Source organism: Ambystoma mexicanum, chromosome 9, assembly GCF_040938575.1.
Source record: "Ambystoma mexicanum isolate Mex_15411 chromosome 9, UKY_AmexF1_1, whole genome shotgun sequence".
NCBI lineage: Eukaryota > Metazoa > Chordata > Amphibia > Caudata > Ambystomatidae > Ambystoma > Ambystoma mexicanum.
The window spans coordinates 1,486,863,124-1,486,883,333 of NC_090931.1; the positions used below are offsets into that span (position 1 = coordinate 1,486,863,124).

A 20,210-nucleotide genomic window follows, 5' to 3' on the forward strand; every position below is an offset into this window, starting at 1 on the left:
AAGCTATGTGTGCATCTGCAAGGCCCGTGAACTCTCTACAGTTGGTAGGGTCAGAGTCTCTATGCCGGCCCCTGTGGGGAACCAGAAGTAGGAGTCAGATCCAGGGATGTCTTTGCTATTGGTGTTTAGTAAATCAAAAGAGAAAATGCTTAACTGTCCCTAACGCTGAGAGGGTTTTCCCTGCCTACCAACTAAAATAAGGCTGCTCGCCAGTCGTCTACACCCCAAAAGATAGTCCCCAGTGCAAAACCTATTCTCTATCTGCAGCAGAACAACATACAAATATGCCAGAGCAGTAGCTTCCCAGCTTGGGCTCCATCCAGCCAATGTTACTTGGATCTCACTTCTAAGATTGTTCCCAGTTCAGACAAAAAGAAATGTCATTGATAATTCAGAAACGAAATGTCCTCAGCTCTGTCTTTTGGCTCCTTAAAAAGAGTTGCATATCTTTATATAAATCAACTGTCTCAGAAAGAAGAGGCTCTGCAAAGCATTCCTTCCAAGTGAGCCACCCTGGACTCTATCACTGAACCAGACCCATGAGCCTATTCAGTTCTAGAGGCTCTGTGAATGTTCATCTTTAGGGGTGCTCCGCAGAATGCTGCAGTTCTTTGGGGGCCCTTCCTTCAATAGCTTACCCTTTATGCTCATGCTGCGGTAGTGTCATTGCTCAGGGTTCTTCCTTGATTCCATATAAGGGGCAGCGATTTCGAAAGCTGGGATTAGTCAAGTCTCCACATCGATCGGAAGACAGGCAGTAGGAAAGGCGGTCACTATCAGCTTCATTGTTCAATGTGGTGCAAGGTGTCATGGGCGGCCAAGCAGCTCAGAAATCTGGTCTGAGACAGTATCATTATGCAAGGTTGTGCTGGTCTGAGGTCGGCCCGATGCCAATCTGGTTAGAAAGCTGTTCTGAGTCACCCTACATGATTGATCTGGTGTGTGCTTTTATGGGAGGAGTGACAGGTTAAAAAGATAGGCTGTGTTAGCGCATTACATGGGATTGGTCTGGGTGGCCATGGGGGCTTGGAAGCTAGGGAAGCTTGGCTGTGTCTGTATTGTTTATGGAATCTGTCTGACTGTTAATGGGAGAGCTTACACTGGTAGGCTAGGGAGCGGAGATCGGATATTATAAATGTACCGTTCTGGTCTGATCTCAGGGTGCATTAGACTGTTGACAAGTAGGGCATCTTGAATGTGTTACTGTGATTGTCAGGGGATGAGGCAAAACGGTTGCTGTCACCTTATAGGTTTCCTGATCTTTCTGTTGGAGTTGGGCCTGGTAGGTTTCAAAGATTGGTTTGGTTAGTTTAGTATTTGTACAATTGATTTGGGTTGGATTAGGATTGATTTGGGTTGGGTTAGGATTGATTTGGGTAGGGATAGGATTGATGTGGGTAGGGATAGGATTGATTTGGGTTGGGGTAGTATTGATTTGGGTTAGGATTGATTTGGGTTGGGTTAGGATTGATTTAGTTTGGTTTAGTATTGATTTTGATTGGTTTAGTATTTGAGTTATTGATTTGGGTTGGGTTAGGATTGATTTGGGTTGGGTTAGGATTGATTTGGGTTGGGGTATGATTGATGTGGGTTGGGTTAGGATTGATGTGGGTTGGGTTAGGATTGATTTGGGTTGGTTTAGTATTTGTATGATTGATTTGGTTAGGATTGATTTGGGTTGGGTTAGGATTGATTTGGGTTGGTTTAGTATTTGTGTGATTGATTTGGGTTGGGTTAGGATTGATTTGGGTGGGTTTAGTATTGTCACATAGAGTTGTACTGGGCTCTGTGCATATCTGAGAGCAGGAATGTAAGAAAAATGCAATGTTCTCATGTTATTGCTCAAAGTAGATCTGGCCTGGCTGTGTATTTCGGGAGGCGGTACAATATTTTGGAATGTTAGTATGCATTAGAATCACTGCTCTTGAGGGTCTACACGTTTTGGGAGAGTGTTGTACAAGTTAAGAAGCTGCATGACATGAAGCTTCACATTTCATTGTTGTTCTTCCACAGGGGAGAAGACAGAGGGTCTGATGGGCGTCTCGGAGTTGATTATCTCCACCTCAGCACTGGGGATAATTTTCTCTCTCCTGTCTGCTCAGCCGTTGCTGGTCATCGGCTTCTCCGGCCCACTCTTGGTTTTTGAAGAAGCATTTTACAAGGTATGATGCTGGTCATAAGTGTCATATGGTAATTCATTTTTTATTAGTTAGTTTTCTGTCCACTAACAACTTTTTTTTTTTTCATTTGTTACACGCCCAGACCCTTGGGTATCACTTGGGTATCACGGCGAGGTTACAGACGGCTTGATACATTTCTTATACAATCTTACAGAAAACAGAGGAGATAGCATTAATGCAGGTGGCTCATCAAAACAGTACAATGGTAGTGGTTAGCAAAGAGGGTGATTCTGTGTTGTGTTTGAGGGAGGGACGGCCTAGGCAATCAGAATTTATTAAATAAGCATGTTTTCAATGATTTTTTGAATCTAGCAATGGTTTCCGCATTTTTGATTCTAATTGGTAAGGAGTTCCACAGGGTGGGGGCAAGAACTCTGAAGCTATTCCCTCCTGCTTTGGTGCTTTTGTGGTGCAGGATTTCTAATAGTGCCTTATTGTTCGATCTGAGTGTTCTGCTGGTGTTTTTTTTTATGGCATTCTTGAGGTAGCTGGGGGCTTTGTTAGAGAGACTTTTTTATACAGTGCATAGGGTTTTAAAAATGATTCTGGATTTGATGGGAAGCCAATGATTTTCTCTCCTAATGTTGTTTGTGTTCTGATTTCTTTATGCCTAAGGCCGCTCTGAGTGCTTTATTCTGCAGTAATTGTAGTTTACTTGAATTGGCCTTCGTAGGAGGAGTTCGTAGGAGGAGGACGTTACAGTAGTTAAGCTTGGTTAATATCAGCGCTCTGGCTAATGTTATGCAATTGGCAGGTTTGAGGAATTGGTGACTCAGCGCAATTAGTTTGGCAGTGTATGCCGTGGAGGATGAGCGGGCTGAAATGTGCTTGTCCATGGTGAGGTTGGCATCTAGGTAGATGCCAAGAGTTTTGACGTGCTTGAGTTTTGGTATCGAGGTGCCGTCGATATTGATGTGTGTAGTCAGGATGGAGCAAGCCTATTCTAGATTGGGACCCTACTATGAGTACCTCCGTCTTCTCATCATTAAAACAGAGGATGTTTAATGCCATCCAATTTTGAATGATTGCATAGATTTTGTTGATGGTCTTGGTGTCTTGGGCGTAGACCCCGGTGATAGGGATGAGGATCTGGGTGTCATCTGCAAAATTAGTGTAGATGACACCCATATCGTCTAGAGCTGAGAATAGGAGTTTGGTATAGGCATTATACAGGGTGGAGGAGAGACAGCATCCTTGGGGTACTCCGATGGGGACCACTATGGGGTCTGCCGCATCTTTCCCGATGGCAACTCTGGATGTTCGTTCAGCAAGAAAGGATTTAATCCAGAGGGTGGCATCGGAGGAGAAACTGAAATCTTTGGCTAGTGTGTCACAGTGTTTGTCATGGTCTACAAGGTCAAATGCTGCTGAGAGGACCAGCAGCAGCAATATGGCCATTTTTACTGAGTCTCTAATGGTGTCTATTTGGATTTTGAGATCGGTGAGAGCGGTTTCGGTACTATGGTTTGGTCTGAACCCTGATTGTCTGGCTCCTAGAAGTGAGTTCTGTCTGAGATGGGGTTGTATTTGATTGTATGCTATTTTATCAATAATTTTGAGAAGGAATGGGACCATAGTTATAGGTCTATAGTTGGTCGGGATTAGCGGGTCCAGCTGGGGCTTTTTTAGTAGTGGTATGACCCAGGCTTTTTTAATACTGGCCGGGACCGGATTGGCGCTGAATGATGCATTTACAAAATTGGTGATGATAGGCGAGAGAGTGGGGGCACATAGTTTGACTAAGTGTGCTGGGAAGATATCTCCTTTGCATCTGGATGCCTTTAGTTTATCTATGGTGTTAAGTACTGTTTCTTGGGAAACTGGGGAGAAGTGGAAGATTGGGGTGTTACAAACAATGGGACTGGAGGTGGCGTCTGCCAGGGTATGTTTTTCTGGTAGTATTTTCCTTTCGGTGATGATTTTGTTTTGTAGTAGTTGGATTTTAGTGGCAAGAGCATCTTGAATGGTTGTGCACCATTCTTTACTTGGTTGAACCGGGTTGATAGTCGGGATGGGGTTTTCCAACTCTTTGAGGATAGAGAATAGTCCTTTTGAGTCAGAGGATGCGTTGCTGATCCTGGTATTGATTGCATTTGCTTTATGTGCAATGATGGCTACCTTATAGTTTTTGTTAGCAGAGTTAAAAGCGTCATTTGATTCAGGAGTTTGAGATTTAGTATAGCGATGTTCACACAAGCGTTTGCTACGCCGGAGTGCTACTAGATCCTCATTAAACCAGAATGAAGTTTTTTTGTCCGAGCGCCTAGTTTTGGTGATAGAAGGAGCTAAGGTATCTATTGTATTCGTGAGGCAGTTACGGTAGGTATCTGCAAGAGCACAAGGGTTGTCATTTGTGATTATATTGTCTGTAAGGATATTCTTTAGAATGGGGTTGAGGTTTTCCGCTGAAAGTTTGCGGATAGTTCTAGTTACATAGGATTCCAATGTGCTGTGCTTGGTCTGTTCAGGTTCAATGCATGAGATAGAGAACCTAATGCTGTGGTGATCTGTCCAGGGCAGTGAGGTGATTGTTTCTATGGAAACTGGTGTATTGAGGGATAGTACCCAGTCCAATGTTCTACCTTTATTGTGGGTAGGCGCATTCACCAGTTGTGTGAATAGCATGTCTTTGAGGGCCTTATGTAAAAGCTTCTGCTTTGTGATCATGGCTATCGTTGAATATGAGGTTCAGGTCACCAAGGACGATACATTTTGTTTTGGGTTTGATCATTGACGCCAATGGTATGTCTATATCTGGCTGAGAGTTTTTATTTGGTGCTCTGTATATAGTTACTAAATTGATAGTGGTTTATGGTTGATAGCAAGTTTTGAGAGAAGAATTTCATATCCTTCTGTAGTATCTATGGGGCATGCTCTTAGTTTGAGATGTGTTTTTGGAATAATGGCTACTCCCCCCCACCCTTACTGTTTTGGTTCTATCAGTTCTGATAATAGTGTAGTTGGGTGGGATGGCAATGGCAAGCGTAGGTCCAGAGGCTTGGTGGAGCCAAGTTTCAATCACTATGAGCATGTCTAGATCACGATCAGTTATATAATCATGTATTTCTGGGGCATGGGCAGCTTTGGATCGTGCGTTAATGAGCACTAATTGGAGTTCAGTGATGGGTTGCGTTTGTGGTTTAGGTATTGAGTGGGGATTGTTAACTTTGTTTTGAGTGGCTTGAAGCTTATTTGTGTTTGTGAAGGTCTTATTTAGTGATTTAGGTGGGGAATCACTGTGGGAGGCGTGGGAGTGGTCTTGCATTGGGCGGTGGCTTTGATGACTGGGCATTTGAAGGTTTGTGACCTGAGGTGTTGATTTCTAGTGGTGAGCTGAGTTGGGCTCAGTTTACATTGTTCTTTTTTGGTGTAGTCTATGTTGGGACGAGGTGGGTGGTTAGTGTCCGTGGTCTACTTTGGTCACATGTCAATGTGCCTGGAATCGGGTAGGAGTTCCATTTTGCTTTGTTATTTTTGGTAGGAGTGCATAGGATGGAGGATGTGCTGGCTTTTTGGAGGCTATTCAGATCCACCAAGAGGTTATTCTGGTCATGGTCAGTGTGAAATGGCTTTATGTTGGGTAGGAATGGGGTAGGACAGGGGACAGGGTAGTGTTTAGGGCAAGCTGGTCTACTAAGATAATTTAAATGGGAGATGAAGTGAGATCCAGTCCATGGCACATCAGAAGGTACGATACAAAAGGGAAACATGATGAGGGTAAACCAGACTAGCATGACTAATACTTGGTAGTGAGTTAGCACTGAAATAGTGGCCACTTAGTAATCCAGTCGATCTATGTTAGGATGGGTAAATGGAAAAAGCAAGGGTGGCCTAGTGTATTTGGATTCACTAGTAATTGGCAGTAGCAATGGTACACATTAAAAACATATACATAAGTAGTTCTAGTATATTCCTTTGCATATCCAAGCGATCGGTTGTATGATCGTTTTTTGAGTGATAAAGTATAGTGTACCAATATTTAGTTACATACATTTTTTCTGAATATTTGCAGCGCGAGACTAGTAAAAGAATAGGTGATATGTTCCAAGCCTTTCCAGGATGACTTGATGATTTAGCACGTGCATGAAAATCGTGGCTATGCTGTATTAATTCTACACATGTTGCATTAGTCATGTCATAGGCAACTAAAAAACAGTGACATTCATGTAGTATACTGCGATAAATTCATCGTTGTTTACCCCCTAATTAGTAAAACACAAGCGAGCGAATTATTTCAATGTATTTCAATCCGAGCGTTAGTCCTGTCTTTACAACATGTTGTACTCACAGATGTGGTAAACTGGTCCGCATACTGCTATCAGTATTGAGTAGATGAGTGTAGGTTTAGTTGGATGAAGAGGATGCGACCCTTCGCGGCCACGCCGCGGACAGCCGCAGACAGGCCCTTACTTGCACAGCCCTTGGTTCGAATGGCCGGCTTCTGCCTCAGTTTGGGGGGGTCAGGAATAAGTGATGGTGCGCGGCAGTCAGCTGATTAGGGACATCAGGGCGGCAGCCATCTTAGTACGTGTGCAAGTAGCGTTAAGGAAATGCTACTATTATTCGTGAAAAAAAGATCTTACATCTGGGGCATGTGTCCGATACCTTTAGTGGCGTAGATAATGCAGTTTCAACTGTAGAGCCGTAGGTTGCGGTCGCAATTCGGCAGAATTGGTTTCCTGGTCTTAATATGAGGTTGAGCATTGGTCTTCACACAAGGGGGCGTACTCTTGAATGTCAGTCTCACTGAATGATGTTCTGTGCAGAGAGTCAGGTGCACGGTTTGTTACACCGAGCGGCATACAGCCCTGGGTAGATTTGATTATCACACAATTGCACAAAGTGATACTTTTGGCCAAGGTATGCCTTTGGGGATTTTCTTGGTAACATTTTGTGGTCAAATGGGTTAAAATGGGTCAGTGCTTAAACCAACGATAGTCAGCTGCATTCAATCTGCATAGGATACACCAAAGGTCAGAAAGAAACTACACTCATTGCGGGCGGGCACACAAAGCAGGACTATGGCTGGCTCGAGCACAGGAAGAGGAGCAAGTAATGATGCTGGGAGAAGACAGAGGAAACCCACACAGTAATCACACCACTGATAAGTCATGCTGCACACCACGCAAGGAGAGCTTTTCAATTATATGAGAGAAAAGGCAAGTGAAGAACGTTCTAGAGGTGAGAAGCAGGAATTCCATCTTCATTCTAACGTCAGCGAGCATACATGAGGGAACCCATTCAAAGATGGCTGCATCCATACTGCCCTTTCTCGGCGGCATGCATTTACGGTCCTTCTGCAGCTACAATAGCGTCAAGTTTAGGAATGTGAGTGTGGATTGAACAATGTGTCCTCGGCAGGGTCGCGCACGAGGTGCAGCAGATTGAGTCTCGGACAACATGTTCCTCATTAAACAGACAGTTTTCAAGGAGATATCCGAGCTTCATAGCAGGATGGAGGCAATGTAATGCGTTGTAAAGTGGTCTACTGCGGCAGCCTCTTGGGGCATCACCAAGCGGTCACCACCGACAAAAGCTGTCCTGCTTAACACAAAGCTGAGTTTGTTTGGCTTCCCAGGCGGGTCCTTAATCATGTTTAAGAATTATACTTATCCTATATGGATGCTTTATTTTACAGCTTCATCCAGTTGCAGAGTAGACTGCCTTGGCTGGTCCTAAACTTCAAGACCATGCAGGGCACAGCACACGATAAGTCACATGTCCAACAAGGATAATAATTGCTGTGGCAGTGCTACCGCTTCATATATGTGCAATACCTTTTCAGCTGGGAGAGCTCAGCAACATGGGATCAACCAGCACCTCCCAAGTTCGAGTCCTGGTTGGACCGACTACGCCCGTCATCCTTATGATGTCAAATCACTGAGTGCCATTAAATTGGGTAATACTAAAAGAGAGTATTACTGTGGAAGAAACGCTATATAAAACCGCAATAGTATATGTATTTCATATCTACTCACAACAGTATCTGATGTCTTTGAAGAAATGCCATTTTTAAATGCTTCTGGTTTGCCTTGCTATGCTTGAGGGCGCAAGGTCTTTTTCTGTTTGTTTGTTTGTTGTTTTGTCCCTGGTCTATGTCACACCTTTTTTGACACCCTCGAAATGGCTCAACACTTGTTCTCATATTTGTGATATTGTACAATAACCCTTTTGTAGGAATGTTTCCTCCATCTGTACATGTGTTATTGTAAGTCATTTCTGATCGAAATTGACATCCCTGTCCTTCAAATAAACACAAACACAAAATGCAAAGGTTGTAAGCTGGTCACATCACACACGTGGGGTTCAGACTCTCTGTGCATGCCATTAGAGGCATGCACTCGACAGGAAAATGCAACAAAGCAGCTTCATTTCAAAATGCCTGTGAAATCGGGGAGCACATAATAGATTTGAAAGGCATCCACACTGAAGAGAGGGGTAGCAGAAATCAACACCAAGTCCAAAAAGGAAAAGCTAGCTTGGCGCTTGCGGCTTCTAGGCACAGGACAGTTAGTTTGCAATGATGAGCGCCACACCGGCTTGTCTGCACATGCATGGCGAAGCATACAACTACAAGGGGTTCACCAGTTTCAGCATTTCCCCAGTGACCCTGGAGAGAACTTCTTGTCCCTCTCTTAAAATGGGTGTGAAACGACATTAAGGCAGTCATTGACCACAGGGGACTCAACAGCAGAGTGACATGGTTATTAAATCAGCCCTCCCATCTTGTCAGGGCCCAATGAATCAGGTCTCACAGAAGTTGTGGAACCCTGCGCGCCCGCTCCTAAGTGGCCCACCTGCAAACATGTGATATCTGCAATTGTATTCACAGCACCCTCAGGGAGTAGACTACCCCTTGTTGGTAGGCTCTTGAATAGTTTTTGCATCAGAATATACATTGTCTTTTCTTTTTTCTGTTTAATGAATTCCTAAGAAACTAAGAGCCTGTGCCTACCTATTCTATTCCATCCCTTACACAAAGCTACGCAAGACTACATACCCAGCTTTGCAATGTGCCAGTTAAATATGTCTTTCCTTCTGAACCTGTGGCTCTTCTTACTTCAGTCTCTCTTAAGATCACCCCAAACTGCAGACATGGGGCTCAGGTCCCTCTAAACCTGTCCCTGCAGATCGTGAGCTGGATGCTTTTCTAGAATCCAGAGGATCCTGCTCTGTGCCCTTTGCTTCCTCTATACACATGCCAGTACTGCCTCTGTATGAAGAGGGTTTTACCAGGGCCAAGCAACTCGCACTAGCCTATATTTGTCTATCCATTCCCTATCGCAATGAGCTTGCGGTTGCTATGGCCAACTAAGGCATAGGTTTATATACTCTAAACAGGAAGGAGTCACGCTGCTCACTCAGTCAGCTCCTATTTGCCAATGCTGCTCGCATAGAGATCAGTTACTTCACAAGCTACCTCGTACAAGATGAAACGTATCCAATTGCTGAGCTACAAACCGAACAGTACTGCCGATAAATGCACCACAATGTCTCTTAGACACTCTTAAGCCAGAGTTAAAATGGCAACTAAGAGTTTACAATGAATTTTATTTTTAGATATCATTTTAGAATCCTCCCACTAGTGTTCTGGCAGCTTGTCCCTCACGGGTAACCTGCTACCTGCACCCCTCTATGCCCAAGAGGTGACTCGGGACTGGCCCTTGCAGAGAGCCCCAAGCACTTGAGACCGGAAGGCACAGAGATTTCTGGTGATAGGCCATTTTGAGATTTCTACTGGTTCCCAACTGTCTGAATGAAGTCATATGGGCCAATCAGTTCCTAGATGCTTCCCATCCAATTGGGAAAATGACCCAGAAAAATGGCCTCTCATTCAACAATTATGCTTAACATCCCAAACTCAGACACCAGATAGTTCTCCAACATCTCTTACGCCTCTGCAATCCAAAACAACCGCCCACCTTATGAACTACACTGCCCGCCATAGAGATCCCCTGGGCTTGGAGGACATGACACCTCTCCCCTTTATTACAAAAAAATAGGTGACCCTTCTTTGATAGTACTGTACTACCCATAAACTAAACATTGGCATGACTAAAGGTGAGTACACATTGAAGACAAGTGCGAACCATGTCAAGGGCATCCAGCAGAGTTGGGACACACCTCCTTTCCTGCTCAGGGGAGTCAGAGCCGCCCTCTGCAACAAAGGAAACATCATAATGGACATCTTTCAATAGTTAGCAAGAGTACGGTAACGCAATGGCCCAGATTCCAGTTGCCATCATAAACACCACTTCCTGCTGCACAAGCAATGTCTCACTTGAAAGCACTGTATAGTTGTTGCCCCCCAGGCTACAGCTGTGACCCAGGCCCACCCAAGCACCAAAGGTGATGGACTCTATCACTGCACCAGAGCCTGGGGACCATTCCGTTATCGAGGGGAAAGGCTTGATGGTAAACCGTGGTCAGGCCACTGTTGATGCAGCTGATGTGTTGATCAAGGTACCTTACAGTGCACCCCTTCACCCAAGCTTGCCAGAAGCAAATCCTAGAACTTGCTAGAAAGGCATCCGGTTCCCTAGAACCTGTCACTAGCAGATACACTTTGCAATGGACTAAAGGCTCTACGTTGATTCCCTGCAGGCCGAGTTCATCAAATCCTGTTTTGACAGGTTCGGAATAGGAGCTACAGGGAATCTTTTTTCCATTGCGGCGCCCCCTGCCCTAGCGTGTCCAAATACGCGGGACACTGCTGCAACCCACATTCCCTCCCTGCCCTTCGTCTCCCCATTCCCAACGTCTACCGGGCGGGAAGAACCCTACCAACCCCGATCCCCATATGCCCATTCCCCTGGCCCATGCCCATTCGTGAACACATACACGCACACAAATACACAACACACACATGCACACACCCCAGCCCTCCCCAAACCACCTCCTTACCTCACACTCACCGCTTCAGAGATCCCCTCTCCCTGATTACGCTGTGCTCAGTAAACGCATGTGCATGCCACGACCGGCCACCATTCTGTGTAATCTGCCTGTCTGGGAATTATTTTGATGAAATTGGCCTCTTCGTGACAAAATATTGCATTTTCCCTCGAGAAATCAAACAGTCACACATCTCAGACACCTCAAACTCACCATTGCTATCCACTGGAACCAACGGTTTGCAGAGAATGACCAAAATAACTCCACAGGTTTCGTTTGGGAACTGTAATTAATTGTTTGATCTACTAAGTCGTAATCAAATGCAAACAGACGCAGGACTGATGATCTGGCCCATCAAAAAAAGAACCATCAAAGAAAGGTGAAAATGTAACTAAACAAGTAGAAATGGTGCCAATGCCCAAATCCTATGTCCCATGGCATTAGAGGGCACCTAATTAGACTCCACCAAATTCTGCATCAGCATATCTAATACGTTTAGCCTTCAGCAGAATATAACTCAGAAGCAGCGACCAAACTGTGTGGTGGAATCTCCTCACTAAAAACCTTTTAGTCCAAACTATACAGAAAAATAAGAAAAGCATCCTCCAAAAATACAGAAGACAAAAGAATAGAATTGTCGGAAGTCAATTCTGTTGTGGGCAATGTCGGAAAATTCACCATCCAGGAATAATCCAATAGACATAAGGTTGGTAAGCATCTTTAATAGATGTCCGCTCAACAGCAAACCATGCATCAAAAGGACATGTGTGCATTTGGCCAAATAAGGCTTAGCAGGGCTGGCCAGGCTACGGTAGAGAGCAACCCATGTGGTCAGGCATGCGGATTGGTGCTGAGAGGAGTGAAGGCAAGTCCTTGAGCATTCACACCAGAGAGAATATAACCCGCAAGGAAAGAAAGGTCCAAGTCGATCTTGTAAGTATAACAGGTTTTAATCTCATACACAGATGAGCGCAACAGCAAAGGACTTGAACTTTCTGCCAAAAAGTAGTACAAGCAGAATCATATACTGAAAACCATTGTCACTTATGACGCAACATATACAGTAAAAACCCACGCGGCTGGTTGGTGTGCGCCTATACATGATCCGCCTGCTCCATACGGGATGCCAGTTCATTGGTTCCAGCCCAGTCTGTCCATCTTCCATCAGGTGGGTGCAGCAGTGATCCTCTACTTGTCATGCCAAATGTCAAAGAACAAATTAACTACACTAACTACACTGCTATCACAAGGCTACTTTGTCATCATACTGTGCACCTGACAGACTTTAGGGCTGGCTCAAAGGAGGTTCTGGAGCACTCTGACCTCCACACACACACATCTCACTCACTCGCTGCTGCGCCATCCAGCTCCAAGGTCTCTACCCTCGTTGTTTTGAACTATAATTTATCCCTCCCAGCACCTCACAATACAAATCACATGATAGTATTTCAAAGACATACAATCTCTGTGCTCTTTGAACATCCAGGATGTGTTACCTTTAGGGTTGGTGGTCAGAGGGCCCCTGGTGCCATGGAATTCTGGGGTCTCGGGGCTTAGTCAGTTATATGGGCTATAACTCATGGTCGCCTGGGGATGGGCCGGGGTCATGCTTTGGCCAGTGTAAGATAACATGCACGCCAGGGGCCGGTCTCTGATTGCGGGCTACATTCCTCTTGAGTCTTTGCAACACTGTTAAAACAATGAATAGGCGTTGTCGCAGTTGGGGGTGGGTGTTGTCCTCATGGGAGCCCGGGCATGGCTGGAGATGTCCCCCATCTCGCAATTTGGGCCTGATGCATGCACTACCGTATTTGCCACGGAGGCCCTGTCTCTTAACTACAATTACTGACATCTATACAAAACTAGTAATGGTGCTCGTACCCTGCGCTTCACTATGTGGGTTGATTATATTTTATTATATTGAGGTGGGGTTCTTTATATTGGGGGTGGTCTTTTCACCGTTCCACCTGACCCATCATAGTGCTTCAAATGAATCTCGCCTCACTCTAAAGCGCTTAGGGGGGTGGGGCGGGGCTGTCCCCTTCCCAACAGGAGTCAGGAGATGGCGTGAGTGCTAAAGACTCGCTGTGTGTTCAGCGTGCCCGAATATGTAATACGTCTTCGCTGCATACTGATGTCAGAGATGCTGAGGCGTAGTCTGGTGGTAGGCAGACAATTATGTGAACAGCGCGACAGAATTCTGTCATAGTTCTTGCTCTATTCTGATGTGTGTGGATTGCCATGCCTGCGCTCAGTGTCCACTGGAGTGGTGAGTTATATGTACCTAGCAGATTCGCTGGTGATTTGTTGTTTGTGCGCCCTCTCATGTATTGGCTTCTTCTGTTGATTCTTGCGCTGCAATAGCAACCTGACAAGCCTTGCATCTGCCTACTAATATCTGGTTCTCAGACAAGCTTGCCACTCTCCACCGAAGTGAAAGAGACCTGCAATATCTCTGTATGAAACACCCCACTCCTGGAAACTGTAAAAACCTTTCCAACGCTAGAGACATACAAAAAAGCAGTTGCCAAGCTCAAAACCAATTCCTCCAATGCCAGAATATCCAATGCCAGCTCCAACTCCAAAAATCTCTTTGCCATTCTGAGAGAGTGTGAAAACCCAGCTCCCACAAATATCCTGATGCGGTCTGATAAAGCTTGGTGCTCTACCATTCAAGTTGCCCTCACTAACAAAATCGACTCACTACAGGCATAAATCACGATGAAAAAAACACAACTAGCGGCCAAACTTCCCCCACTCATTGACCAGCTGATCCCAGCTACACCCAAACATCTCCTATTCCCACCCTTCACTTTCTCCCAAGTATATCAAGTGAATGTCCTTAAAACCATACAATAATTGAAACCTGCAAGGGTGATACCTGCCCGGCTCAAATAGTCAAGCTCTGCGCCACCACATTGACCCCCATTATTACAGAATTTGTTAACACCTCATTCTGATCCAACAAGGTCCCCACCAACATTAAAGCAGTGTGGGTTTCACACTGCCTCTCAATAAATTGCGCTCAACCCTACTCCCTCTACTAACTACAGCCCCATCACCACAGTACCTTTCTTGCTCCCTACTCCGAAGTCCAGTTATTCCTAGAACAGCACCGACTATTAGGAGCAAGACAATCCGGCTTCCGCCTGAAACACAGCATGGAAACAGCCCTGCTGGACCTAAAAATCCAAATAGACCACATTAGGGTCTCTGGTAATTTAGCCATCCACCACCTCCTTGATCTCTCCACAGCCTTTGACCTAATGGACCATGACACACTATGCCAGCACCTCAACCCACACTTCCATTTCTCCCCAAAGGCCACAATGTTGATTAAACCCTTCCTAAGCAATCGCACCTCAAGAGTTTCTATCGGCGACTCAGCAGCCAATCCAATCCCGGTCCCCCTTGGTGTTCCCCAGGGCTCCTGTCTCTCTCCTACCCTTTACAATATCTACACTAAGCCCCTTTTCGACCTGCTGTACTCCCTTGGGATTATGTACACCAAATTTGCTGACGACACCCAAATTCTCATCCCTATCGCAGGTAATCATATTACCAACTGTGTCACTATAAACATAACCTACGGCACTATTCAAAATTGGATAGATACCCATAATCTTTGCCTCAATGACAACAAAACAGGGCTGCTCAGTGTGGGCTCCCCCCCCACCGGCTCAGAAACCTTGATAGGGCCTTCTCATCCCTTTCCATCGACAGCTCTGTTATACCCGTGCAGAAACACATCAAAACACTGAGAGTACACCTACAAGCAGATTTACTTATGGCTAGACACATCAATGCTCTATCTTTATCTACAGCCTAAACCTCCAAACTCATATCCCTTAGTAGACAATTTCTCTCCCCGAGCAATTGCCTCATGCTTGCAAGATCTCTTATCAGCAAACGGGGCTACTGCAATTTGCTCCTCACGGGTACCTCAGCAACCAATATCTACAAACTCCAACTTCTTCAAAATAAAGCCCTTCGCGCTGCATTGAGCTTATGCCGTTCAGCCCATATTTCAGCTTTCAGACCAGGGGCCCACCGGCTACCCATTGAAGTCTGCATTGACTTCAAAACCTTGACCATGGCACACCACTGCATCCACAAAGAGGCGCCCGTCTACCTCAACAACAGTATTACCTTGAAACACTATGAGCGATCGCGAAGATCGTCTGCCAGCCTTTCCTGGCTACCAAGCGATACAAAACAAGAGAGCAGGAGGCTCAAGCTTCTGTGTCACAGCACCCTCCCTCTGGAATCTTCTGACATACATTAGAAACAAGCGATCCTATCCAACCTTAAAATAACGTGTAAAAACATGGCTCTTCATGAAATATGACTAATGCCGTACAAACGCTGTGATAATCCTGGGCCTTACATAAAGGCAATAAATAAATAAAATTCATCTGATATTGTGCCATTCCTGGTCGGTGTCTGAGAGACAGCTCACTGCACTTCATGCCACTGGGCCACTATTACACCTTCCCACCTGGCACACCACAGCAGCCTATACATCACCATCGTTCAAAATTCAAAAACAAATTCCTATCTTCCTGCCTAGCTTCCTATTGTTCCAGTTTGTGTTCCCTCCTTTTATACCCTTCTTTCGTGACCCCTTCCCTCCTTTTTCTTGCCCCCCTTTCCTTTCTTCCTTTGCCTAGTCTTTTTGTTATATCTCTATCTGTGCATCATTTCTTCTCTCCTTCTCCCACTCTTCTCTTTCTGGGTGTATAATAATAACCATTATGCTTTCTTGTCTCTTCTGCTTCTAGTTTTGCCAAACTCAGGGCATTGAGTACCTGACAGGGCGGGTCTGGATCGGTTTCTGGCTCATCCTCTTCATCCTCATCATCGTGGCAGCTGAAGGCAGTTTCTTGGTGCGATACATCTCGCCGTTCACTCAGGAGATCTTTGCATTCCTCATCTCTTTTATCTTCATCTACGAGACCTTCTACAAGCTCTATAAGGTAGGTGTTGCAGGCATGCTGTGGACAGAGCTGTGCATTCATAATAAGAATGTTGCATTTGCCTTACTGAGCAAAGCACATTAACAAAAAATCTAGAATAAACATACAAATAATGTTCTGATAGATGGGTATCATTCCAAGATGGAGGCTCATACACTCCTATTGCACTCTTTTGAAATATAACTGTGAGAAAGGGGAAGGAGTCACAGAGCACCAATGCAGGTTCCTGGCTGTTTTGCATAAAATCAAAGAGCATTTTGGGAATATAAGAAGGACCATAGTCCTTTATACTTGACAAATATGTCTAAGATAAAAGGGTTGTATGCTTGAATCACTAAGTAGATAATTACATAGGGCACACTGTGCTTCAACCTTTCATTTTTCACAACACTCACCCTAACATTAAGGGGTTTGTAACCATGAACTATATATACTCATTCAGATATCTTCCTGGATGTGAGAATAAAATGGCTGCTACATATGTCAATCAATTGTGCTCATCACAGAATTGTATAAGAGGAGCGGCTGGGTATGTGGCTTTGCTATGCACATGCCCAGTCCCCAGTGAAAAAACGTTAGTTGAAGCGACACTAAGGTGAAGGTTTAAAGCAACAAAAACCCTGAAATTTGGCACGTTTTTGAAGCTACTCCACCTTAACTGTCAAAACCCACACTGCTGATAATAAGTATTATGTCATTTATAGCATAATTGAAACTACGGAACACTGATTACGGCATTGGTCAGTTGCTGCATTGCCTGAGGTCAGTGACCGAGGGACATGGCTAGTTGACCCCGAAGAAACCTATTGGTGCAACATGTACAGTGTCCAAAGCCGAAGGCCATGCCTATTGCGTCCAGAAGAAACCATAGTATAACAAAACCCTTCAAATTCAGTGAAAAAACTTTACTTTAGGTCCCCCACGCGCACCTGCGCATGCGTCCCATACAGGAATGGTTGGTGAAACAGTGGTCTCAGGCAAGTGGTCAGTGGGACGATCTAGTGGTCGTTTCGCCAACACTGGTACAAAGCCTTTACTGGTGGACAAGAGAGAATCTCGAACAGGGGAAATCCTTTTACGATCCCGAAGTACAGGCAGTAGTCACTACAGATGCATGTCTGACGGGGTGGGGAGCTCACCATCTCCACCACACAGCTCAGGGTCTCTGGTCTCACTCAGTGGCCAAGAACCACATCAACCTGCTAGAGCTTCTGGCAGCATTCAGAGCGCTTCAGGCGTTCGAGCACCACCTACTAAACCTGTCAGTGCAAATCCGGTCGGACAGCACAACAGCCATGTTCTACCTGAACAAGCAAGGAGGGACTCGCTCGCCAAATCTGTCCAAGCTTGCCCAGAAAATCTGGATATGGGCACTCAGATGGAACATCTTCCTGTCATCACAACATGTTCCAGGGGAGCTCAATTCCCTAGCGGATGCTCTGAGCAGAAACTCCCTCCCAGAGGAACACGAATGGGTTCTACACAGAGAGGTCATAGAAGACATCTTCTCTCAGTGGGGTTTCCCCACTATAGACTTATTCGCCACAAACGAAAACAGACAACGCCCAGGATTTGCATCCAGGTTCCCCCAACCAGACTCCCAGGGGAACGCCCTGTGGATGAACTGGTCAGGGATGTTTGCGTACGCTTTTCCACCAACTCCTCTCATCAGTAAAGTGGTGAACAAGATGAACTGAGAGTCAATGACGCTCGTCCTAGTTGCTCCCATGTGGGCAAGACAACCGTGGTTCCCACACCTACGCAGGATGACGGTGTGCGAGCCCATCAAACTTCCAGCCTGCTACAACCTACTGTCCGAGCACCAAGGTCAAACAGTGCACCAGCAACCCAACTCAATGAACCTGGCAGCATGGCTCCTGAGGTCATAGAGTTTGGACATCTCAATTTGCCACAGAGGTGTATAGACATCCTAAAGGAATCTAGGAAACCAAACACAAGGCACTGTTACTTTGACAAGTGGAAGGGGTTCGTTATCTGGTGCCAGAGTAGACAAATCAACCCGGTTGATTGCACTCCTTCCACTATTGTTACATACATGCTCCACCTGCTAGATGCAGGATTGGTTTTTAACTCACTGAAAGTACACCTGGCAGCCCTCTCGGCTTACACCACTTCCCATAGCAAAGTTTCGTGGTGGAAAGTACCAGTAGTTAAAGCCTTCATGGAAGGAGTAAAGAGACTTCACCCTCCTATTTCAAACCCACCACCAGGGTGGGACCTTAATGTGGTGCTAGCCAAGCTCATGGGCCCCCCTTTCGAACCCATGCATAAAAGCAGTCTCAAACACCTGACTTATAAAATGGCCTTCTTAGTAGCTATTACTTCTATAAGAAGGGTCAGTGAAATTCAGGCTCTGTCAGTGCAGGATCCCTTCTTTACTGTCCATAAAGACAAACTAGTTTTACGCACACACCCTAGGTTCTCACCTAAATGTATATCAAAATTCCATGTAAACCAGTCCATCGAGCTTCCGGCTTTCTTCCAGGACCCGCAAAGCTCGGCTGAGGTGAAACTACACACCCTAGATGTGCGTAGTGCGGTCCTCTACTATGTAAATAAAACCAGACTGCTAAGAAAAACAGATCAACTGTTTGTCTCCGTAGCTACAGGCAGAGAGGGGATCGCGTCTCTAAAGGTGCCATCTCGAAGTGGATTATTAACTGTATCCAGCTGTGTTACTCACTCTCTGAAAGAACTCTGCCTTTCACACCAAGAGCCCACTCTACTAGAGGCATTGGGGCCACTCTGGCTTTCATTGCAAATGTACCCCTTGACACCATTTGCAAAGCAGCTACTTGGAGCTCTATTCACACTTTTACTCAGCATTACTGCATAGACACCCATTCCAAGGCAGATACACAAGTGGGACAAGCGGTTCTAAGACACTTATTTGCTCATGACCCTTCTCACATCCCACCTCCTTCTTCAGGTACTGCTCGCTAATCTATGCACAGCATGTGATCTAAGCAGATCCACAAGCCTCAGAAGGGATACATTACTCACCGTAATCATATTTCTGATGCTTGTATCTGCTTAGATTCACATGCGACCCACCCTTCCTCCCCTCTGAGAGAAGGCGCATGATTGCTTGTTGTCTTACCTTTCTGCCTATCTGCTTGGATTATCTCTACTCACGCTACTCCTCATGCTACCTCATGTCAGAAAAAATACAATCTGAGGATCCTAGACGCGTGAGGGATCTTGGGTACAGTGGACGTCACACTAGGGATAGTATTACTGGCACGCCCTGTGTCGACGCCCATTTTTGAGTTTCGAAAAACAAACTGTAATACTCCGCAGCTTCCACAAGATGTCGGCCTATGCACAGCATGTGAATCTAAGCAGATACAAGCATCAGAAATAAGATTACGGTGAGTGATTGTCCAATTCCTTCCCTTTCTCCTGCTCACCTGAGTGGTAATGCTCCAATTCGTCTGTATTGAGACGCCGACGTGCGCAGAAATCTCTCCTTGTGGATGAAGCAACTTGCCTACCACGAGAGGAAGCCACAGTGAATGCTTGAAGCAAGCAGTCCTGGGACTCCTCTCCCGTAGTAGGCGACACGGGAAAAAGCCTTCTTGGCACAAAAAACCCTTGTGAGGCAGGTGGTCGAGCAGAAGTCGTCCCAGGGAAAGTACGAGAGTCCAGCAGTCGAAGAAGTGAAGGTGGACGGCCGCTGCGGGCTGTGAAGGCGGAGCAGAGCCGAAGGCGACGGAGACCAGGAAGCGCTCTCACTAAAAGTGAGAAGCGTGAGGGGAGCTCAAGCAAGAAAACTCGAGCGGCCGCAGGATCCAGGAGAAAGGGAGAGAGGCTAAAGCCAAGGAGCAGGGGCGAGCCACCGGAACTGAAAGAGAAAAACCAACCAAGAACCAGGAAGGGAAAGAGAAAGAAAGGGGGGATAAACGGAAGAAAAGAGGTATCGCAAGGAGCGATAAGGCAAAGAGACAGAGCGGCAAGCCGCAAGACAGAAAACTAGCGTCTCACCCAAAAGGCTGAAGCGGAAGCTACGGGGGAAGCAACGCATTGATAGCTGGGAGAGGGAGACTTATGTACTTCCCAGTGACCGCCATGTTGAAGGAAAACTAGACCGTGACTGCACGCAAGGAAACACAACGTGCTGGAACTACGGTCGGCGCCGGAG

The 20,210-nt window shown here is 45.8% G+C and overlaps 1 protein-coding gene across 2 annotated transcripts in view; it reads left to right on the forward strand.

Moving 5' to 3' along the window:
• SLC4A3 (solute carrier family 4 member 3) overlaps positions 1-20,210 on the forward strand; it is a 660,038-nt gene that overhangs the window by 490,350 nt on the left and 149,478 nt on the right. For both annotated transcript variants that reach the window (XM_069616955.1, XM_069616956.1), the window contains 2 exons: positions 2,014-2,162; positions 15,854-16,048. In XM_069616955.1, coding sequence (XP_069473056.1) covers positions 2,014-2,162; positions 15,854-16,048 — 344 coding nt within the window. The remainder of the gene's footprint in view (positions 1-2,013; positions 2,163-15,853; positions 16,049-20,210) is intronic.